Source organism: Phacochoerus africanus, chromosome 9, assembly GCF_016906955.1.
Source record: "Phacochoerus africanus isolate WHEZ1 chromosome 9, ROS_Pafr_v1, whole genome shotgun sequence".
NCBI classification, from domain to species: domain Eukaryota; kingdom Metazoa; phylum Chordata; class Mammalia; order Artiodactyla; family Suidae; genus Phacochoerus; species Phacochoerus africanus.
The window spans coordinates 79,831,178-79,855,966 of NC_062552.1; the positions used below are offsets into that span (position 1 = coordinate 79,831,178).

The following is a 24,789-nucleotide window of genomic DNA, read 5'->3' on the forward strand; positions in this document are numbered from 1 at the left end:
TTCCCAGTGCTACACAACAGGATGTCATTGCTTATCCATTCCAAAGGCAATAGTTTGCATCTATTAACCCCAAATTCCCAGTCCACCCTACCCCATCCCCCACCTTGGCAACCACAAGAAGTCTGTTTTCCATTTCCATGATTTTCTTTTCTGTGGAAAGGTTCATTTGTGCCATATATTAGATTCCAGATATAAGTGATATCATATGGTGTTACCAAAGATATTCTTACTCATGGTTTCAAACAAACTTATAGCCTACCCTTGTACACCGTTGATGAGGATGATGAACTAAGAATTGTAACACTGGTTTAACAGCCTGTTAGTGTATACAACATTGATGTGCAGGGTTTCTGCCCAAAATTCAGGACAACAGGCATTTTTTGTGTTACACATCTTTTAAACAAAGTGTTAGACAGCCAAGTAAGCAAATAACCACTTTGATTCATGTCTCTTAAAGTTGTGTGGATGGAGATTACATATTGAAAAAATAAAAATCTTCCTGGAAGTAAATATTAATATTTTTCTTGGCCATGCCCTTGGCATGTGGAAGTTCCTAGGCCAGAGATTGAACTTGTGCCACAGCAGTGACCTGAGCCACAGCAGTGACAATGCAGGGTCCTTAACCTGCTGAGCTGCCAGGAGACTCCTTAAAATTCTTTTAAGAGTTATTTTTACTATGTGTTAAGTGGCAGTCTCTTCCCAGAGAAACACATTTATGAAACTAAAGGTGCATCAAAAAATAATCAAGTACATGATGAATTTTGCTTTGCACAAAAGGACCATGATGGTTATGAATAAAGCAAAATTGGTTTGGATTGTAGAAAAATGATTGTTCTTCTACTTACAGAAAAAGGGTCATCAGGTTTCACAAAATCTTTTCATGAACTTTGGATAATTCTCATTCCACAGAGGACCTGATGGAGGGCAGATTTCATGTCCCTGTTGCGTAGGCTATAGATGAGGGGGTTTAAGAATGGTGTCACTATGCAGTATATCAGTGTGATAATCTTATGAGTTGCCAGATGCAGGACTCACATACATCACCATAATGGTTCCATAGAACAAAGACACCACAACCAAGTGGGATCCGCAGGTAGAGAAAGCCTTTTGTCGCCCAGCTGAAGAAGGAACTTGAAGCACAGATCTGAGAACCAGGGTATAGGACCCAAGGATGTACAAAATGGTGAGAATGATGATAATAGAGCTTAGAGAATAGAATACATGCTTTATAATGGGTGAGGGGGCACAGGACAATGCCATCAGTGGGTTCACATCACACAAAAAGTGATCAATGATGTTGGGACCACAAAATGGTAGTTGAAAAATGAAGAAAATTGGAATGGAGTATCCAAGGAAGCCGGTGAGCCAACAAAGAGACACTAGAATGGCACAGAGCTGCCCAGTCATGATGGAGGGATAGTGTAGTGGGCGACAGATGGCCAGGTAGCGATCATAAGCCATGACACAGAGGAGGAAGCATTCAGTTGTGCCCAGGGAAAAGAAGAAGTAGAATTGAGTGAAGCAACTGGAGAAGGATATGGTCTTGGTTTTGGAGAGAAAATTGGCCAGCATTTTGGGGACTGTGCAAGTCACATACCAGATCTCTGGGAAGGAAAAGTTAGCCAGGAACATGTACATAGGGGTATGGAGTCGGTGGTCCCTCCTCACGGCACAAATGATGGCCATATTCCCAGTTAGAGTCAAGACATAGACCAACAGAATCGTTGAAAAAAACATGATCTGCATTTTCCAGGGACCAGGAAAACCCAACAAGACAAACTGTGTAACTGTAGATATCTCAGACTTATTCATGGTCCCCAGACTGTGGAGAGAAGACAGACAATGAAAAGTCACTTTGCTGCTGAGGCATTTGAAACTTTTCTTTGGACAGGGAGTTTTATTCATGCAGGCAAATGTATTGAATGTTCTAAAACAAGTCTTGAATAACTCCTGTCTGATTCTGAAAGAGCACTTTGACCCTGACTCTTTGTAAATGTATGATTCTAGGCTGCTTGAACCTTCTTTGCCAGTGGACAAAATTAGTTAAATTTCATCTCCTCTTAGTATAAAATTTTTTCGAAATAGTGGCGGAAATGGTTTGTCTTAGTCTTTTTTTTTTCAGAAAAAGATTCATGTATGGCAGTTAATGCTATTCACTTCAAAAATGGGAGGACACGACATATGCTGCCATTTTAAAATAGATTTGAACCTGACTCTTGCTACAGATTTGAGTGATTTGACCTTTGACATTACTTCAGAATGTCCCTTCCTTCCCTCTCTTCTCTCTCTTTTTTTCTTGAGCTGCTTTCATTAGGAGATTTTCTGTCATTTCCTCCCATGATACCAGAAGAAAATAAAAAAGGGTATTCAGATAATGAATTATTTATATATCTTGCTGTTCCTATTTAAAGACATTTATATTGCACCACAACTCACTTATAATTTGATATTTAATCCTTTGTTTTTAGCAATGAAAAGTCATTATTATTTACTCCATGATTAGTGCTACATGATAATTTATCATGCTTCATATGCATTTAAAATAGATCTCATTAGAGATGAATAAAACATATAAGAGGTACTGGAGAAGAAAATTAACGTAACCAAGAGATTTTCTTCTAAAGCTCTTGTTACTGTTGCCACAGGTTTCCCTTAATATTCAGTATTTGAAAGATTTTACCTTACTTTATTTAAACAGTAGTCCTCAATTTTCAAAATGACAGAAAACAAGAGAATCAGAAATATTTCAAAAATAATTATTTACCTATATGCCAAAATTTACCCTTTTTCTCTTTAGAATACCATCTCCAAAGAAGATGTCATTTCAAGATTCAAATGCAACATAGAGAAAACATCACAATGATACCTTTAACAAAATGGGAACTTCAGACTTTTTTTTTGTTTTTGGCTTTTTAGGGCTGCACCTGCAGCATATGGAAGCATATGAGCTAGGGGTCGTATTGGAGCTGCAGTTGCTGGCCTGTGCCACAGCCATAGCAATACCAGCTCTGAGCTGCTGTGACCTACACCACAGCAACGCTGGATCCTTAACCCACTGAGAGAGGCCAGGGATTGAACCTACCACCTCACAGATTCTAGTTGAGTTAGTTACTGCTGAGCCACGATGGGAGCTCCTACAGACATTTTTTAACAAGATGGTTTTAACTGTTAAGAGGAAATTTCCTTTAAAATAATTTTGATAAAATGGTATATATATATATAATATTTATAGAACCTACTGGGCATAATAGAAAAAAATCCTAGTCGGTGAAGTTGTATTAAATAAGATAAATATATTTATAATAATACAGATGTTGCAGGCTCTGTAGATTAGTAACACATAAACTATGAACCTACTCATCTAGAAGCACAGATAGCCTTCCTATTGAACTGGTTATGTCAAAGCAAGTTGTATCCTGTGGGTAAGAAATCAAGAGGAGAAGGAAAATGAGAGATGAAGATAATTTTTAGATAATTTTTAATTTTTTAAACTGGGATGATTCCGAAGAACTAAACTTGCATCGATGATGATTTTGATGAGACGTCTGGAAAAAATGGCTCCCCATTGGAGCCACTGGTGCTTCAGTATGGTAACTTGGTTCTTTCCAAGCTAGAGCCCTCTGTTTGTAACAAGACAAGAAAGCAATGGTGCAGAGAGTAGCCGTTCACCCCTGGAACAGCACCGACAATGACTTAAATTCATAGTCTTAGAGTGATAGGCTTTGACTCAAAACCAAAATGCACAAGACTTAGCTCCATGTATTTGAGCTGTAGACCACACTTTTTAACATTAAAATAAAAAAATCAGGAGTTCCTGCTGTGGTATAGTGTGTTAAGGATTGAACATTGTCTCTGTGGCAACATGTGTTCGACCCTGGTCTGGCGCAGTGGATTAAGGATCCCTTGTTGCCACAGCTGTGGCATAGGTCACAGCTGCAGCTCAGATTCCATCACTGGTCTGGGAACTTCCATATGCTGCGTGTGTGACCAAAAGAGAAAAGAAAAATCACAGAAAAACTATCAGTCAACTGTAGCAAAATCATTGTAAATGAATTTCACAGATAATTTCTCAGATAATTGTAAGCAGCAGTTCTTATATAGTCACCATTAAACCCTTATGTGAATCTTAGTCCTCATACACACTGATTTGATTTTACTGTAAAAACATTGTTTTCTGAATGTAAAATTTTTATTAAAATTTTAAATTAAATTTAAATTTTAATAGAATTTTAAAGAACAAGTCGTAAAAACTAAACTATTTTCAATAGTAAAATCATACGTGGCCATTATGAATACAATGTATTATAAGGCTGGATACAGAATACTATTATTTCATATATGAGAAATGAATAAAAGTATGTGTCCCGGGAAATAATAGCAGAGTAAAACAATTTTTAAGTGTCACTTTTCCTCAAGATGAATAAGAGGGCGGACAAAGAGGTGGCAACTGAAAAAGGATAGAACCCCCCCCCCCCACATCTCTTTTTCTTGGGTTTAGCCCCAGTAGATGGAACTAGTTTCATACTGTTTTGTTCAAAATATCTATAAAAGTCACCCCATTCCTGATGCCCCAGCCACTTTCTGAGAAGGGGAAAACCTTTGGCTGACTTTGGCACTGTTTAGTGCCTTTAATTTGGAGAATATGAGTTCCATGGTGATCTAAATTTTCTCAGATTTTTTTTTTTTTGGATCTTGAGTATATTTTTTTGACACTTCATCTCTTGAGCACATTGAATGTATAAATGTATAGGTGAATAGGCCTACCTGTGGTGTATGATAACAGCTGTACCTGGCAGAGAAGACTTCTGCATGGTGTGAAGCTTTCCTAGGTCATCCTGAGGAGAGTCTGTAGATTCTCTCCTTCACTGGCTTTAATGTGGAAGCCCTATGTGAGAGCTTCACGCATAGCTTATTTCACTCCACTTGCATGATAAGGTTCTAGTGGCCCTGTTTCTACAGAGGGTGTTCTAACTATGTGCTAATGAATATTGATCCTTGTAAAGTATAGGGTCTTAATTTATGCATCATTTTTAGCCACTGTTGAGAATTCTCAGGTATCTCCTTCTTACATGTGATCCTATAATTTTCCATGCTTTCCTTAGAGACCTTCTTTACTTCTTGCCTGGGACTTCATTAATATTTTTGGTAAGTTGGTCTATAGGGATTATTAGAAATAATGTGCTGCATTGACTCTGGGGGAACCCCATAGTCTCCTCAAGCTTGCGCTTCTCAAACAGAGTATGTGATTTTGTGCCATGGGATACACAAATGCCCTAGTTAAATACCTTCTGAGGAAGGGACAGTTTTACTCAGAGGAGATAACTTTGTACTATACCAAATATGTATGTTCTATGGAGCAGAAAGTATAATTTTTAAGATAGCACTTTGGAATTCAAAGAAATATTACCTCCAAATGCCCTATGTTTTCTGGCCACCATTGCTAAACATCCTCCAGTGATAGAAAGGTTTGAGAAACACTGTACTTGAGTGTTTCATCACTTGGCACCAGCAGAACTGTCTTTCTGGCACACCTAATTTCATTCCCAGTGTAGCCATGACTAAAGGGATATACTTTCATTTTAAGTAGATTAGCCTTTCAGCTGATGACTTTCCTGTCTCTGCATGGCTTTTGGTGCAAAAATGGAAATTGTTCTTGGTATAATTTTCTCTGAATACTTTCCCACTTGAGACTTTGCCCTACAGCTTTCTGAGAGACATCAAAGTATGTTTGGGGCATTGTTATCCTATATTACAAGTGGTAATGGGGTTGCCAAAATTGATTTTGGAGGAAGCACTATGAGTAAAAATGCACAACTGGGAGAAAATATATTGCAGGCAAAATAAGATTATTGATCATTGTGAAGTATAGGACCAGTGGATCAGTAGGAGAGAAGACTGAATGGAGCAGTTTATTGAGTGAGCATTTTGAGTGGCAGGAAGAAGAGTTTGTATTTTATCTGTAAGTGATAGAGATATGAAGCATACTGTGTTTTTGCTGTGAAAGAGCCTCAAAAAATGGAAAATGTCCATTACTATGTGTTTTTATTTTTATGACCCTTTGACCCATTGTCTTTAAGAATATTTATTTTCTGAATTTAAAAGAGCGTACCCTTTCTTGAAAGGCTCCAGGTACACATGCCTTTGATTTCTTCACCAAATAAGATTAATCCAGCAAAGATACACCACACACACACACACACACACACACACACACACACGCGTGCGCATGCGCACACGCACACACACACACACACACACAACACCATATAATTGTTCACTGAGGTTGTGCATGTTTAAAATGTTTTACTGAGCATTTATCATTATTGAGCTGAATTTGAATTGCTAAGGAACTGTGAGAATAAATCTCTCTTTCTACTTAAGTGTGAGCCAGAACATGACTGATTGAAGCATTTCTCTATTGCTGTTTTAAATAGTTAAGGTCAGAAATGGCATTCTGCTATCTTTCAGAAATGTACCCGAACTGGTAGACATCGGTTTTGATTAATTCTTAAACCCAGGACTTTCTTTATGGCATCTTTCATGTCTTTGTTTCGGAGACTGTAGATAAGGGGGTTTAAGAGTGGAGTCACTGCTGAGTATATCAAAGTGATAATTTTCTGCATTCCCACTGGGTTCCCTGATGTTGGGCTCACATACATCACCATAAGGGTTCCATAGAACAGAGACACCACCATTAGGTGGGACCCGCATGTGGAGAAAGCTTTAGTTCTACCAGCACTAGAGGGAAAACGAAGCACAGCTCTGAGTACCAGCATATATGATACCAAGATGGAAAGGAAAGGCCCAAAGATAATCACTGAGTTGAAGGTGTAACAGATAAGCTCAGTGGAAGGAGCAGGGATGCAAGCCAGTACAAACAGTGGACCTGGGTCACACACAAAGTGGTCAATGATGTTGGGCCCACAGAATGGAAGTTGGGAGATAAGGACAATGGGGACTGGGTAGCAGAGAAATCCACTCATCCAGCAAAAACAGACCAGGATCACACAGAACTTCCCAGTCATGATGGAAGGATAATGTAGTGGGCGACAGATGGCCAGGTAGCGGTCATAGGCCATAAGCGATAGGAAGAAACACTCCGTGGTACCGAGTGAAAAAAAGAAGTAGAATTGGAGGAAGCAGCCAGTGAAGGAGATGGTCTTGGTATCAGAAAGCATGTTGACCAGCATGTTTGGGACAGTGGAGGAAACATACCAGATCTCTAGAAAGGCAAATTTTCCCAAGAAGATGTACATGGGTGTGTGAAGCCGCCTGTCCCATTTCACGGCACAGACAATAGCCCCATTCCCCAGCAGTGTCAGGAGATAGACCACCAGGATTAACCAGAAGAAGAAAATTTGCATCTCCCCTTGACCATGGAAACCGAGGAGGACAAACTCAGTCACAAAATGCATTGTCGTGTTCTGGGATCCCCGAACTGGTAGATAGCAGAAATAACAAAGCAGTGAATAATAATGGATGTTTGTAGGTTTTGCTAACAAACTGTTTGAAAATATACAAAATATTTATAAATACATTATCTCATTTTATCTTCCTAGTGACCCTTTGAGCTATAGGGAGGTGTGCTTTATCCTTCTTTTTTACAGGTAAGAAAACTGAAATTCATAGAGGTTTAAGGGGTTTGCTTGAATGTGCAAAGCCAGTAACTCCTAGATACTCTGGTTCATCGGGAGACTGGTTGAAACAAACCCCACTTCATTTCAAATATTCCTATAAGGCTAAGGAGTGCTTTGTCTTTCATGTTTAAATCATTACCCTTTGGATATTTATCCTATATACAGATATAAACTTTAGACATATCTTTTTACTTTGAAATAAAATTGGGTATAAATCTGAAGCAAATATATCTATAGAAGTTTAATTAAAAAGCAGATAAGAGTAGAACTGCAGTGCGGGGATCTTGAGCCCTTTTGTTTTTCTGTCTTTAGGGAGGTGCTGTAGAACCCTCAGGATTCTGCAAAATGGTTTGAAAACCATTTATCCAGCTTTCTCTAGGTCACATTCTGTGTGGCATCTGGATTTGCTGAACAATTCAACCCACCCCAATCTTGAGGCACTCTAGTTCTCTCAAAGCACTTTATTTTTATTTATTTTTAATTTTTTAGGGCCACACCCTTGGCATATGGAGGTTCCTAGGCTAGGGGTCTAATCAGAGCTACAGCTGCCAGCCTATACCAGCCATAGCAACGCCAGATCTGAGCCATGTTTGTGACCTACACCACAGCTCACGGCAATGCGGATCCTTAACCCCGAGAGGCCAGGGATCGAACCCTTGTCCTCATGGATCCTAGTTGGGTTCGCTAACCACTGACTCCCCCTAAACATGATTTCTTTTGGAAGCCACCATTTTCCCGAGTCGTTTCCCCCTGAGCTTCACTATTTCACATCATGGTGGAACTCTTGAGGTAACTTGCAGCTGGATATGGTATATAACACCGAGTATCTTCATTTTTGCTGGGAATTAAGCCATAAACACCGTAACTTGTCCATTCATCATCTTGCTTTTACTTGAATTAAATAATGAGTAGAGACCTTGCCTTCAGATGGGTCAAGACCTTTCTAATATTGGTTGATTTAGGAGTTGAGACAGGACTATAAACTTATATATTTTGCTAACAACCTTCCTAAAACTATTGGGCTGGGCTTATATCTATGTTTTGGAGTTTCCTGATTAGACTTCAAGATATTTTTTAAATTTAGTGATATATTAATTACAAAAGTAGGATAACTGAACATATTATTTATTAATGTCATTGTTAAGATACTCACAAAATTTCATCCTTTTGCAGTTTATATAATCTTCAGAGTGAAAGAGGCCTGCCTCTTAGTGTCTGATAAAACCTGGAGCAAATCCAGAGGATAAATGTTTTTATTACCAAAGTAATGCTAGGTATTTGTATTGATTAACAATATTTTTTAGAATGATGAGAAAGACCACTAATAAACATGATTTTTAGGAAAATTTAAATTTTATCCAAATGATGTAGTTCAATGGACTATAATTATAATGACCACATATATCAACATTTCTAGGGGAGTTGTAATTTCAAATATGCTTTTCGTAACTGTATCTATATTTGTCAGACTATATGGTGTCATTTTTGTTTGGAAAATAGAGTTACTGGGCTTCTAATAAAAAATTGAATGTTGAATTTAAATTGTAGCACATTACCCATTTACTTATTCACTTAGGCATTTGACGAATGTTTATTCACAATTTATTATGTTTTTAGCAGTGTGCTAAGTTCTGGGGTAGAGTGGTAAACATGGAAAATAAAATTCCTCCCCTTTTGGAACTTATGGTTTATAAAAGTAATCAAGAATGCCACTTACATCTGTACAGTCATTTCTGTATGTGGATGGGGCTTCCTTCAGCTGTGTGTTTCATAGCATGCCCAACTATATGCTGTGGGCCTAAAAAGATATTTATTTCAGTTAGGAATAACTTAGAAGAGTCTCTATGGTGAAGGCAGTAGCATGATAGCAAACATTATTTGATATAAATGAGATATTTTGGGCTTTTCAAGATAGTATTGCAGAGACACGAGACGTGAATTGACTTACTGTACTCACTTGGCACAAAGAAGAGAAATACAATTCCAATTCATGGTTTTTGACCTGGAACCAGACCTTATAAGTCCTAACTCGTACCTGGTCGTTTGACTTCATAATGTCCAAGACCTTTTGACATTTGTGCTGCAGTGAAATTTTAGTTATCTGTGAAATATAGGATCAGAGAAAGATGGATGAATGAACTTCACAGATAATTTGAAATCTCTGCACCCATTTCTGTTGCCTCTACCTCCAAAGTATATTTATGAAACCTCAAATGATGAATTGAAATGAACACCTTTTATCTTTCAATTTACTTCAAGTGATACGACAAGATGAGCAGCTGGAGAGAAGAGGAGGAACAAGGAACCTGAGCGATTCTTTCTGTATGAACTAGCAAGGAAGCTAGATCCTTCTTTGTAACCTCCTACCACTTGCTTAGGATTTAAGCCACTTGCTCAGAGAAGAGCACTTTATTTTTTTATTTTTATTTTTTTGTCTTTTTAGGGCCACACTCGTGGCATATGGAAGTTCCCAGGCTAGGAATTGAATTGGAGCTGTAGCTGCCAGCCTACGCCACAGCCATAGCAACACCAGATCTGAGCCACATCTGCGACCTACACCACAGCTCATGGCAATGCCGGATCCTTATGCACTGAGCGAGGCCAGGGATTGAACCCGATTCATGGATACTAGCCGGATTCGTTACCGCTGGGCCATAGGGGAAACACCAGTGAAGAGCACTTCAAAAATTATAATTGCAAGGATTCTTTTTTCTTTAAGTATTTATATTTTAAGGTTAATCTCTAGATCAACCCAAAGGGCAAGAGAGTCTGCTGGTCTACTTCTTTCTCACTTTCTACTTGCTGTTTGTCACTTGCCAACAACGCTAAAAAAATTTAGAACAGCCTACTTTAGTTCCTTGTGCTGAAGGATATTTGTTAATCAAAGCTTCACTGACCTGTATTAGAAAGGAAGTGGTACAAGACTCATGCTACATCTAACTGAAGGAAATTTAATGCCCCTTCCAAAATATCCAAGACATTTAAGCACTCTTTTCCCTAAGTGAGTTGTATGGTGGGACTCCGTGATACCAGAGTGTGATCCCTTAATGAATGTTTTTCACCCCAGCACTCTTCAGGAGTGTGTTGGGAGAAGAGAACTGTGGGCCCTAAGGCATTGTTCCCACAGAGAACAAAGGAACAAAGAATTAGCAGACTTACAGGAGAACAGCACAATATTTGAGAGCAGTGTCTGTGTAGGAGCAGTGATGCACTGATGCAGGCAGACTTTCCTTATCTACCAGATGGTGTTTCTGTTTCTAAGAGGAGAGCAACTCTGGCACAAGCTATCTTCATTACCCAATTTAAAAGCTCATCCATGGATGGATAGCAGCATTTGTGGCTCCAGAGACTTGCTTCCTTTACTATTCTGAACCAGACGAAATATATTTGTCATGTCAGTGATTGTTAAGAGTTTATAAGTCTCTCTTGAATAGGAGCCATAGTTCCCCAGTGTGCTTTTTGGGAGGTGCCTAGTTCCCTGTGCGTGTATCTTCTTGCATTCATCTAATGCTATCTGTATTTGTTTATATTTCCCCCAGTGATTTAATTAGTGAGACACAGAGGCCAGGAAAAATTTCCTCTGTGGTGATCAGTCCTCTAAAGAACTGATCTGAGTGGGAGAAAGGAGGTGGAGAATGGGACACCTTCTATTAATGGAGGGAGGTGTCCACTAATGGGAGTGGGAGAGGAAGGAAAAAGGGAGAGAAAGAGAAAGAATATATGTAAGTGTGTGTGTGTGTGTGTGTGTGTGTGTGTGTGTGTGAGAGAGAGAGAGAGAGAGAGAGAGAGGTCTTTTCTCCAAAGTACATCTGATTCTTTCCTAGTGCCTAACCTTAAGGACTTAAAATAAAAAAAATTTGTCTACACGTAATCACGTAATTTTGTTACATTTGACATAAGTTAAAGAAACTTCTTCTTTTTTTTTTTTTTTGCCTTTTTGCTATTTCTTTGGGCCGCTCCCTCGGCATATGGAGGTTCCCAGGCTAGGGGTCTAATTGGAGCTGTAGCCACCGGCCTACACCAGAGCCACAGCAACGCGGGATCCGAGCCGCGTCTGCAACCTACACCACAGCTCACAGCAACGCCGGATCGTTAACCCACTGAGCAAGGGCAGGGACCGAACCCGCAACCTCATGGTTCCTAGTCGGATTCGCTAACCACTGTGCCACGACGGGAACTCCCGAAACTTCTTTTTCAGTTTTAAGTACAACTTGAAACATGTTTCTTTGACAAAATGGAATTTTCTATAGAAGTGGATTTTTATGTTGTTGATTGACATGCAATATTAGTGAAAATAAAAGTTTAACACTGTAAATGGGTCAGAAGTGGAAGTGTGATTTCTTTCACTGATACAGGGGAAGGAGAACAAACAAGATGAGGAAAGAGCGCAAGTAGAGAATACTACTGAGTTTAGGAGTGAGGCCATGTTCACAGAGAAGCTTGTACAAAATGTAGTCCCTGTATTAGCAGTATTAACATCACTTGAGAACTTGTTAAAATGCAAGTTTTTAGACCCCACTCTGACCTAGTGAGTCAGAAACTCTCAGTGTGGGGCCTAGAAATTTGTTTTTAAAAAACTTTGATGTTTGTGTTGCATACTGAAATTTGACAACCACTGTGTAGATGGTTAAAGTCTGGGTTAAGGATGAAAATGCTTGAAATAGCTTCTAAGTTTGGGAGGAATTTCAGTAGGATCAGGAATTAGTTAAGCATGGCTTGTAGAGAGGGTTAAGTATAATATTTGTAGGAGTTCCTGCTGTGGTGCAATGGGATCAATGGTGTCTTGAGAGTGCTGGAATGCAAGTTCAATCCCCAGCTTTGCACAGTAGATTAAGGATCTGGGGTTGTTGCAGCTGTGGCTTAGGCTGCAACTGTGACTCAGATCTGGTCCCTGGCCTGGGAACTCCATATGCTGTGGGGAGGCCAAAAAAGAAAAAAAAATTGTAGAGATAATGACGCTTGAAGCTGAGTTTTATGTGATGTACCTAGAAAAGCAGGCTTAGATTTAAGAATCTGAGAGGCTTTTGAAAGAGACTGGCATAGGTAGGGAAATGGCGGAGAAGATTTTTCAGGCATCGTGTGAAAGCAAGTGATCTGGGGTAAAAAAAAAGTGGGGGTTACTGGGTGGGAACAGAGTTGAACCTAAAGAGAAGGTGGTGTGGAAATAGAAAACTAGGACACGGAAAATCTAGGTCCTAGCCTGAATGTTTTCATTGGATATAAGAGCTTAGTGAGTTCATTTCTTCAAATGTTAGGTACATACTCACCTTCCCTGTGTTCCCCATAGGGCTGATAGGAGAATGGCATGAGTTAAAAGATATGAAAATATTCTGTAAGTGTCTGTATAATCATGATATAATTAACTGTGATTCAGGAGCTTCAGGATTGGATTCCTAAGTCCATTATCTCTCAAGACTGTCATGAAAACATCATTCTAGAATTACAGTTTCCTTTGGTAGGGGCTAGGAAGGGTTTCCATTGCTCTTGAGCAAACCAGTTCCCTGATTTTTCCCCCTCTTCCAATACATATCCTCACGAACAGGTTACAGATACAAATTCCTTTCAAAAGAAACAAACAATTTTTATTTTACAACTAGAAATAAGAGTTTTTTAAATGCCTATGCCCCTCTTTAGTCTATTTACAAGGAAACAACTGTGGGGATGACCCTTTGAAAATGTAAATGGGATTATGGTACTCCTCTGCTCAAAAAGGCTTCCCGTCTCATACAGAATTTAAAGTTCTTACATGGCTCACGAGGTCCTGCACAATTTGACCCTCTTTATACTCTCTTTGACTTCATCTCTGATGCTTTCCTCCTTAATGTCTCTTCTCCAAGCAAACCAAATTCCTTGCTGTTACTGGAACACAGTCTTGCCTTAGGATCTTATAGAGAACTTTGCTTCTCTCAGCCTGGGATACTCTTTTCCCTCAGCTGTTCACATGGTTCATTCTCTCATCTCCGTCCAGCTTTTGCTTAAATATTGCTTTCTCAGTGTGACCTTACCTGATCATCCTATTTAAAATTTCAGCCTTTTCTCCCACACTTCCTGTCCTCCTCCCCCTTTCTCCATATTGCTTATCACTCTCTAACATGCTATGTATTTCACATATTTTTTTTAATCATCTGTCTCTCACTAGAAAGTAAAGTCCACCATGGTGTTTTTTTGACCATTTTGGTCATAGTGTATCTCTAATGGCTAAGGAGGGCTTGGAATAAAGTAGATGCTCAATGAATTTTTGTTGAATGAAAGAATTATTATCTTATCTGACGCTAAAACATTACTTATTTAAACATGAAACTCAGTCTTTCCCTCATCTGGAAGATTCTCAACCATTAGAGTCAAGGGGATACGAAACCTTTTCTGTTATTAAATCCTTTAGGTATGTATCCATTAGGCACTTAAATTCAATTACTTTTTCACTTTTAAAAAGACTGGAATGTCTGAAGAAATGCCTTGAGTACACCAGTGATGATTCACCCTGAATAACTGCTCTTGTTCCAGCTTCACTTCCATCCCCCAACAGTCAAAACTAACACAGTATGAGAAATAGCAGAAATATAATGCCCTCATATTACTATCTAAGAAGTAATACACATTGAAAATATTATTGTTATACTTAGAATGAAATCTGAATCAGCTATAGTTTAGCTCTGCCAGATTACTTGAAGAATAAAACAGTGAGGTGTTCATTGGAGAATTATCAGCAGTACACGAAGTCTTTGTTGTTGTTGTTGTTGTTGTTATTTCTTGGGCCGCTCCCGCGGCATATGGAGATTCCCAGGCTGGGGGGTTGAATCGGAGCTGTAGCCACCGGCCTACGCCAGAGCCACAGCAACGCAGGATCCGAGCTGCGTCTGCAACCTACACGTTAACCCACTGAGCAAGGGCAGGGACCGAACCCGCAACCTCATGGTTCCTAGTGGGATTCGTTAACCACTGCGCCACAACGGGAACTCCCACAAAGTCTTTTTAAATTAATCTCTTATGCCTGATCAATGGTTTGCTTGTTCTCAAGTAGCTTAGTTTATGTTCGTTCTATTCTTAGGACTTTCTTCACTGCAGCCTTCATCTCCTTGTTTCGTAAGCTGTAAATCAGGGGGTTTAAGAAAGGAGTCACCACAGAATAGAACAAAGTCATAATCTTTTGAATTTCAGCTGTGTTATCAGCTATAGGGCTCACATACATTACCAAAAGAGCCCCAAAGAATAAGCACACCACAGTCAGATGTGACCCGCAGGTGGAAAAGGCCTTCCACCGGCCAGCTGGTGAAGGGACTTTTAACACAGTTAACAATAAAAGGGTATAGGAGCCAAGGATGTATAGAAGAGTTAGGATGATAATGAGAGAGCTCAAGACAAAGAAGACAATCTCAGTGACAGGAGCTGGGGCACAGGACAGAGCCATCAGTGGGTCCATGTCACACAGAAAGTGATTGATGGTGTTGGGCCCACAGAAAGGCAATTGAGAGAGCTGCACAGTGGAGACAGAGTAACTGAGGAATCCAAACAACCAGCAAAGAGACATCAAGATAGAGCAACGTTGTTGGGTCATGACGATTGGGTAGTGCAATGGGCAGCAGATAGCGAGGTACCGATCATATGCCATGATACAGAGGAAATATACCTCAGTTGTACCAAGGGAAGTAAAAAAATATAGCTGGAGGAAACAGCCAACAAAAGAGATGGTTTTTGTCTCTGAGAGGAAATTGATTAGCATAGTGGGTACAGTGGAGGTAATGTACCAGATTTCAAGGAAAGCAAAGTTCCCTAGGAGAATATACATTGGGGTATGGAGCCTTGGGTCCCACCTCACAGCACAAACTATGGTCCCATTGCCCATCATGGTAAATACATAGACCCCAAAGAACAGTGAAAAAAGGAAGCACTGCAACTCTTCGCATCCAGGGAAGCCTAGGAGGACAAACTTAGTCACAGTGCTTGCTGCTGAATTGTTCACAAATCCCAGGGCTGCAGGGAAGACAGAAAACAACAAAATGTAAGTTGTTTTGTTTCTTGAAAAACTTGTAGGAAACCTATGCAAGGTACCTATGTTGGCTGTTTGGTAATTAGTTGGAATAACTCATCATTTACTCCTAGCTCTTACTTAAAAGCCACCAATGAACAATAACAATGATCCCAAATTTCAATGTAATCTTTACACTGGATTTTCTTTATCAGTGGGTTGGGTTAAAAAAATCCTCTCTTCCCTTTTGGATTTTTGGAAATAAGAAACACTACCCTCTGTGAAAAGCACACAAATTATAGGGTTTTTTTTTGTTGTTGTTTTTTGGGTTTTTTTTGGCCATACCTGCGGCATGAGGAAGTTTCCAGGCCAAGGATGGAACCCTCACCACAGCAGTGACCAGAGCCACAGTAATGACAATGCTAGATTCTTAACTCCACAAGTGACCAGGGAGCTCTAGGTCTTAGGTTTTGACATTTCTGACTGCAGTCCCACCTGTCCACCTCCAGGAAACTCAGGATCTTAATAAGCTTGCAGAGGTCATTTATCAAAAGTCAAATAGACAAATCAACATAACATCACTTTGGATGTTGCAAAAGATCAATTCTTGCTGAACGCAAACTATATTTTCTTTCATTTTGGTTATACACAAGACATGTAAAAAATTTTCATTAAGCTTTCTCCAAACACAATGATGTTTTTAAATATTGTTATTCAGTACAGCGTTTCAAATAATCTAAATTGCTACTCTGTTGTTATTTCAGTTAATTAATGCTACAATGTTCAAAATTTACCAAAATAAAAATAATTTAAAAAATGGAAACATGAAAAATATAGAAACAGAAAAAAATCCTTCTTCGCAGAGTAAACAAATTTTAACTCTGGAGAATCGCACTCCTCTCTTCTTTAAAAATTAAAATAAGATTTTTCAAAATATGTTGTTTTATAACTTGTTTATTATTGAAGTATAGCTAATTTATAATATTGTATTAGTTTCAAGTGTATGGCAGAGTGATTTGTTTCTTTGCCTATTATATCCCCTTATAGGTTATTATAAGATATCTCATGTAATTCCCTGTGCCATACTGTAAACCTTGTTGCTTATCTATTTTATGTATAGTAGTTTGTATGTGTTAATTCCATACTTTTTTTTTTCTTTTTGTTTTTTTAGGGCCACACCCACAGCATAAGGAGGTTCCCAGACTAGGGGTCTAATCGGAGCTGTAGCCTCTGGCCTACGCCACAGCCACAGCAGTGCGGGATCTGAGCCGTTTTTGTGACCTACACCACAGCTCACGGCAATGCCGGATCCTTAACCCACTGAGCGAGGCCAGGGATGGAACCGGCAACCTCATGGTTCCTAGTCGGATTTGTTTCCGCTGCACCATGATGGGAACTCCTTAATCCCATACTTCTAATTTGTCTCTTCCCTTTTCCCCTTTGGTAACCATAATTTTGTTTTTTATGTCTGTGAGTCTGATTCTATTTTGTACATAGATTCATTTGTATCACTTTTTAGATTGCACATATAAGTGATATGATAGTTCTTTCTTTGCCTTACTTATTTCACTAAGCATAATATTCTCTAGATCCAGTCACATTGCTGCAAGTGGCAATATTTCATTCTTTTTATAGCTGAGAAATCGCATGTTGATGGGCACTTGTATAAACTGATTTTTAACTTAATATATTTCAGTGTTTTTTCTGTGTCGAAAATATTGATGCTGTACATACACATCAACAATTCAGCGGCTGCATTGTTTTCTGTGTATTCACTAACTCCCTAGTGATAAGCTTTGATTGTTAAGAGTGTTTTGTATTATAATGGACACTAATTAATATTCTTAAGCATATATCTTTATATACTTAACCCATTAAAGTGAGGTTACAATGATTTAAAAAATTAATGATTAGACTAATTGATGTATTGTGTCCTAGTTTTTGATGATGAGGATTTTTAGATATCCTTTGGATATCTATCATTTACTGAAGTAAACAAAGTAAAACCTTTATATATAAGAAAAATTCCTGCTTTATATTTCCATAGTATGTTATATGTAAAGCATGTGCCATAATAACTAAATCATGTGTTTTAGACTGAAAACTTTTATAATTCGTGAGTGATGTTAAATTTATCATTATATTCTCAGTTGACTGAGGTTCTGGTGCTTAGTAGGCACTTGTTCCATGAATTAATGATTGCATGAATTTACAATTCATCAAGTCTGTCACCAGAAAAGCTAAGCCACTGACTATGAACATGACCATCACTGCCTCCAATCTGAATATCTCGAATATTATCTCTGAATATCTGAATATCCTGAATATTGTCTCTGAATAAGACTGGGCAGTCTTATGTGACTGTCCAAACTTATAGAAAACCTGTGGTCTACTAATCCCACCTTGCTCTATATAAGAGGTGTGAGTGTCTATTTAAATATGTCTCCCTAGTTATTTATCCTCTTTTATATTTTCAAGCCTGTAGTCACCCTTCTGTTCAGTACTTCTCTGTATTACATATTTTCCTCTGTAATGGCTCCCTTCCCCTTTAGTGGTCTTACCTTAGTGAATGGAACTACTCTCCATTCACCAATCCATTTAGCATTTGCTAAATAAAGCCAGAGACTTGAGAGTCACTCAAAGCACTTTCCAATTCTGTCATCTCCCATCAATAACCGAATCCTTTTGATTTTCCCTTCCAAATGTTTTTCAAATCTGTCTTGGGCACATAGGAGATCAGTGTAAATGCTTTCATTGTTTGGATGGTCCAGTAGCAGAGTGAAGCAGTTACATGTATAACCAAAAAGAAAAATGAGCCTCTATGGGAGGAGAGCACATGGATTCATGAGGAAAGAAGAGAACACCTACTCTGCAATTTGTGTGGTGACATTCCACAACTGGATCAGGTTCCCAAACAGATTCTCAATCCTGTCGTACTTAACTCAGTAGTCCTATTATATCACTGTACTGAAAGGAAATAAATTATACTGTTACAATGATTTGGGTTCAAAGACTATGACATACTATGTGCTCTTGGGCAAGTTAACACCTATTTTTCAGAACTCTTGTGAAAATGCTGTTGAGGTATATATGCTTAGTACAGTTTCTGGAATATACCAGGGCATGAAAAAATTCAGAGCTGTTGTTAATAATAATACTACCAACAAATATGACTACGAAGTAACTAGGATTATTTTTTAGCATAATTATTTAAAAGCCTAAATGATTAAAAAGTAAACCAGTTCCAATATATCATACAGCCAAAGCTATGGGCAACACTCTTTGGTTTCTCAGATTTATTTTATGGACCTCCTTGTATATTCTAGCACTTAAAAGCATACAGTTTGTTCTGATATAAAGGAGGAAGACATTAAAACATAGCAATGTTGGGGTTCCCATCATGGCTCAGTGGTTAACGAACCTGACTAGCATCCGTGAGAATGTGGGTTGGATCCCTGGCCTTGCTTGGTGGATTAAGGATGCAGTGTTGCTGTGGCTGTGGTGTAGGCCAGCAGATACAGCTCCAATTCGACCCCTAGCCTGGGAACCTCTATATGCTGCAGGTGTGGCCCTAAAAAGACAAAGAGACAAAAACAATAATAAAACATAGTAATGTTAAATAATTCAAGAAGCAGAAGATAAATAATTAAAGGAAGTGCATTACATTACATGTGATGTGCATGAGAGTAAGTGGGAATAAGTTATATTTAATTGGGGACACTGTAGGAAATGAGTTACTGAGTACAACACTAAGTGGTCTTCTCATGCCAAATTATATAATTTATCAAATTTCTGAATAAGGAGCATTCCTTTGTGAATCTTTAGGCGAGAAATTTTCAGAGATTGTTAAACTGAGGGAGATGAGTTGCTGGGCACTGGGGTTGACAGTTCATATAATATAGCTTATTATGTTACTAGTGGGTAAAACTTTATATCCAGAAACATAAAACCCACAAAAGCTTGCAAAAATAAATTAATGTTAGAATGGAATCTCACTGGAGCCAGCATCCATTTGTAGATGTCTTAGAAAAAAATGCAGCAATGTCTAGACAGGGAGAAAAGTTACTTACCCTTCATTATGGGGCTAAATGTAGACAAAGCTGAGAATAACAGACTGTATCTTCTCATTGATGCTTCTCTTTCCTTTACATGGAATCAAAACCCAGGGGCCTCACCCTGAGCATCCTAGGAAATACAAAATTAAGTGCTGAAACTCTCTCTCCTCTCTTCCTGAAATGCTTAAAAGAGACAGTTATAGCAACAGGGTGCTTGTATTAGGCAATATAGCCAGTGAAAACAGCACAGCTCTATAATTAGTCTCTGAGATGTGGGCCCCATTTGATATTTTCTGTAAGATGTAAGAGCTGCATAAGAGACCTCAGTCACCCCCAGGCACCCAGATCTTTTACTTGTCTCACCCAGAAGAGAAAATTCAGCAGCTGAGTTTTATGTTTGTTACTTTTGCTGTAAAGTAGCCGAAAGAAATGGGGTATGAACCTCATGAGATTTCAAAAGGGGTGTTTATGTGAATGAAGGGCAAGGGAGTATTGCTGAGATTCTCAAGGGTGAAATTACAGTTTCATCTTAGAGATTATTATCTTCATCTTAGAAGAATTCAGACTCCACTGGGGCTGGTTTATGACTCACTCAATGCTCTGTGTAACATCTTTTCCTTATTTATAATTTTCATATATTTTAGTTTAAGTTGACTCCCAGGGTGAAGGCAGGAATGATTTTTTTAATGGTCAAATAATTTAAAAAATTTAAAATTATAGTTGATTTCAATGTCCTGTCAATTTCTGCTGTACAGCAATGTGACCCAGTTATAGATATATATACATTCTTTTTTTCACATTATTTTCCATTTTCCATACCATCACAAGTGGTTAGACATAGTTTCCTGTGCTATACAGCAGGATCTCATTGCTTACCTACTCCAAATGCAATAGTTTGCATCTGTTAACTCCAAACTCCCAGTCCATCCCACTCCCTCCCCCTCCCCTTTGGCAACCAGAAGTCTGTTCTCTGTGTCCGTGAGTTTGTTTCTTTTCTGTAGATAGGTTCATTTGTGCCATATTTTAGATTCCAAATATAAGTGACATATGGTATTTGTCTTTGTCTTTCTGACTGCACTTAGTATGAAAGTCTCTTATTCCATCCATATTGCTGCAAATGGCATTACTTTGTTGTGAGCCACACGGGAAATCCTGCAAATGGCATTATTTTGTTCTTTTTACGGCTGAGTAGTATTCCATGGTGTGTATGTACCTCATCTTCTTAATCTATTCATCTGTTGTTGAATATTTAGGTTGTTTTCACGTCTTGGCTCTTGTGAATAGTGCTGCAATGAACGTATGGGTGCATGTATCTTTTTGAATGAAAGTTTTGTCCATATATATGTCCAGGAATGGGATTGCTGGATCATATGGTAGTTCTGTATTTAGTTTTCTGAGATACCTCCATACTGTTTTCCAAAGTGTGTATACCAATTTCCATTCCCACCAACAGTGTAGGAGAGTTCCCTTTTCTCCACACCCTCTCCAGCATTTGTTATTTGTTGACTTGTTTTTTTTAAATTTTTTTATTACTCAAATGAATTTATCACATCTGTAGTTGTATAATGATCATAACAATCTAATTTCACAGGATTTCTATCCCACAGCCCAAGCACATCCCCCCACCCCCCAAACTTCAATGTTTGTGAGTCAGCATCTGTTCTGCAAAGTTCCATCTGTCCTTTTTTCAGATTCCACATGTCAGTGAAAGCATTTGATGTTGGTGTCTCATTGTATGGCTGACTTCACTTAGCATGATAATTTCTAGGTCCATCCATGTTGCAAAAAATGCCGGTATTTTGTTATTTTTAATGGCTGAGTAATATTCCATTGTGTATACGTACCACATCTTCTTGATCCACTCCTCTGTCGATGCACATTTAAGTTTTTTCCATGTCCTGGCTATTGCAAACAGTGCTGCAATGAATATCGGAGTACGTGTGTCTTTGCGAGTCGTGGTTTTCTCCGGATAAATGCCCAGAAGTGGGATTGCTGGATCAAATGGTAGTTCTGTGTTTAGTTTTCTGAGGCATCTCCATACTGCCTCAGTATGCACCAATTTATAATCCCACCAACAGTGTAACAGGATTCCTTTTTCTCCACACCCTCTCTAGCACTTATTGTTTGTAGACTTTTGGATGATGGCCATTCTGGCTGGTGTGAGATGGTACCTCATAGTGGTTTTGATTTGCATTTCTCTAATAATGAGTGATGTTGAACATCTTTTCATGTGTTTCTCAGCCATCTGTATGTCTTCTTTGGAGAAATGTCTGTTTCGATATTCTGTCCATTTTTTGGATGGGGTTGTTTGTTTTTTTGGTATGGAGCTTCAGAAGGTGTTTCTAAATTTTGGAGATTAATCCCTTGTCGGTTGATTCACTTGCAAAGATTTTCTCCCATTCTGTGGGTTGTCTTTTTGTGTTGTTTAGGGTTTCCTTTGCTGTGCAGAAACTTTGAAGTTTGATTAGGTTCCATTTGTTTATTTTTGTTTTTATTGTCATTACTCTAAGAGGTGGATCTGAGAAGATGTTTCTGTCATTTATGTCAGAGAGTGTTTGGCCTATGTTGACTTGTTAATAATGGCCATTCTGACTGGTGTAAGGTGTTACCCCATTGTAGTTTTGATTTGTGTTTCTCTGATAATTGTGATGTTGAGCATTTTTTCATGTGCCTGTTGGCCATTTATATGTCTTCTTTGGAGAAATGTCTATTCAGGTCTTTTGCCCATTTTTCAATTGGGGTGGTTTCTTTTTTTTTTTTTTTTTTTGCTGTTGAGTTGTTTGTATATTTTGGAGATTAGGCCCTTGTTGGTTGCATCATTTGAAACTATTTTCTCCCATTCCCTAGGTTGTATTTTTTTAATGGTTTCCTTTAAGTTTGACTACGTCCCATTGGTTATTTTTGTTTTTATTTCTATTGCTTTGGGAGACTAACCTAAGAAAACATTTGTACAGTTGATGTCAGAGAATGTTTTGCCTATGTTCTCTTCTAGGAGTTTGATGGTGTCTTGTCTTATGTTTAAGTCTTTAAGCCATTTTGAGTTTATTTTTGTGCATGGGGTGTGTTCTAGTTTCATTGATTTACGTTCAGCTCTCCAGTTTTTCCAGCACCACTTGTGAAGTGACTTTTATCTATTTTATATTCTTGCCTTCTTTGTCAAAGATTAATTGACCATAGGTATCTGGGTTTATTTCTGGGTACTCTATTCTGTTCCACTGGTCTGTATGTTTTTTTTTTTTTTGTACCAGTTCCATGCTGTCTTAATTATAGTAGCTTTGTAATATTGTCTGAAGTCTGGAAGAGTTATGCCTCCTGCTTGGTTTTTTTTTCCCCTTAGGATTGCTATGGTAATTCTGGGTCTTTTATGGTTCCACATAAAGTTTTGGATTGTTTGTTCTAGTTCTGTGAAAAATGTCATGGGTAATTTGATAGGGTTTGCATTGAATCTGTAGATTGCTTTGGGTAGTATGGCTATTTTAACAATATTAATTCTTCCAATCCAGGGATGTGGAATATCTTTCCATTTCTTTGAGTCCTCTTTAATTTCCTTAATTAATGTTTTTAATTAATCAAGGAAATTGATTAATTAAATTGCAGCTTATAGATCTCAGCATATAAGTCTTCACCTCCTTGGTCAGGTTTATTCCTAGGTATTTAATTTTTTTGGGTGTGATTTTAAAAGGCATATCTTTTTATATTCCTTTTCTAATATTTCATTGTTAGTATATGGAAATGTGACTGATTTCTGAATGTTAATCTTGTATCCTGCTACTTTGCTGAATTAATTGATCAGTTCAAGTAGTTTTTGCATGGAATTCTTAGGGTTTTCTATATGTAGTATCATGTCATCTGCATACAGTGATGGTTTTACCTCTTCTCTTCCAATTTGGATCCCTTTTATTTCTTTTGTTTGTCTGATTGCTGTGGCTAGGAACGAATGATGACTTAAAGGCAGTGGTGAGCTGACTGTGTAGATTTCCAGAGAATTTCTTTTTGTTTTCAGGAAAAGTCTTTCCACTGTGAAATATAGAGAATGTTCACAATGTACCTTGTTTATACTCTCTGGGAGTGTTTTCTTCTCACATTGATAACTGTAAATTTTTGTTTCCAGTCCTTAATTACCATTAGACTATTAGTTTCCATTTGTCCTCTTTGTTCTTTGTTCCCTTATTTCTACTATCTTGTTTCCTTTTGGATTATTCAAATATTTTTATTATTTTATTTTCCTCTTCTGATGGTTTAAAATTTTTTTATTATGGCAATATATATATAACATTTTATGTGTATGGTTCTGGAACATTAAATACATGTACATCATGCAGTCATCACCATCCATCTCCAGAAGCTTTTCATCATCTAAAACAGAAACTCCATACCCATTAAACAATAACTTTGCATCTATCTTTTCCCTGTTTTCTTCCATTCTATGGGTTGCCTTTTCATTCTGTTGATAGTGTCCTTTGATGCACAAATGTTTTTTAATGTAGTCCAGTTTATCTATTTTTTCTTTTGTTGCTTGTGTTTTTTGCACCATATCTAAGAAGTCATTGCCAAATCCAATGTCAAGAAGCTTTTTCACTGTGTTTCTTCTAAGAATTTTATAGTTTTAGGTCTTAAGTTTATGTATTTGATTAATTTTGAATTAATTTTTGAATATAGTATGGGATTAAAAATCTAATTTCATTATTTTGCATGTGGATATCCATTTTCCTAGCAACATTTGTTGAAAAGATTGTCTTTTCTTCATTGAATGGTGTTGGCATTCTTGTCAAAAATCATTTGACTATACATGTGAGTGTTTATTTTGTCAATTTCTGTTTTATTCCATTGGTCTAATGTCTTTTTTTCTTTTTCATTTTTTCCCTTCTTTTGGCCACCCATGGCATCTGGTGTCCTAGGACAGGGATCATATCTGAGCCACAGATGCAACCCCACCTGCAGAGGTGGCAATGCTGGATCCTTAATACACTGTGGTGGGCCTGGGATCAAACCTTCATCCCAGCACTGCCAAGATGCCATCAGTCCCATCGTGCCATAGCAGGAACTCCTCTGTCTGTCTTTATGCAACTACCACATAATTTTGATTACTATGGCTTTCTAGTAACTTCTGAAATCAGAAAGTGATTTCAGA

General features: G+C 38.1%; 3 protein-coding genes across 3 annotated transcripts; all 3 read right to left on the minus strand.

The window, feature by feature from the left end:
* Positions 1-878: 878 nt before the first annotated feature.
* Positions 879-1,812, minus strand: LOC125136091 (olfactory receptor 11H7-like). Its single transcript, XM_047796723.1, is given in 2 exon segments — positions 879-1,011; positions 1,013-1,812. Coding segments are annotated over 2 exon segments (933 nt in total).
* Positions 1,813-6,464: 4,652 nt separating this feature from the next.
* On the minus strand, positions 6,465-7,470 carry LOC125136678 (olfactory receptor 11H6-like). The gene has a single exon (XM_047797489.1). The coding sequence runs from the start codon at positions 7,413-7,415 to the stop codon at positions 6,465-6,467; it is 951 nt and encodes a 316-aa protein (XP_047653445.1). The 5' UTR covers positions 7,416-7,470.
* Positions 7,471-14,664: 7,194 nt separating this feature from the next.
* LOC125136679 (olfactory receptor 11H7-like) lies at positions 14,665-19,680 on the minus strand. The gene is made up of 2 exons (XM_047797491.1): positions 19,674-19,680; positions 14,665-15,608 (listed from the first exon to the last, which is right to left on the minus strand). Exons 1-2 carry the CDS (start codon positions 19,678-19,680, stop codon positions 14,665-14,667), a joined length of 951 nt encoding a protein of 316 aa, XP_047653447.1.
* Between the last annotated feature and the right edge of the window lie 5,109 nt (positions 19,681-24,789).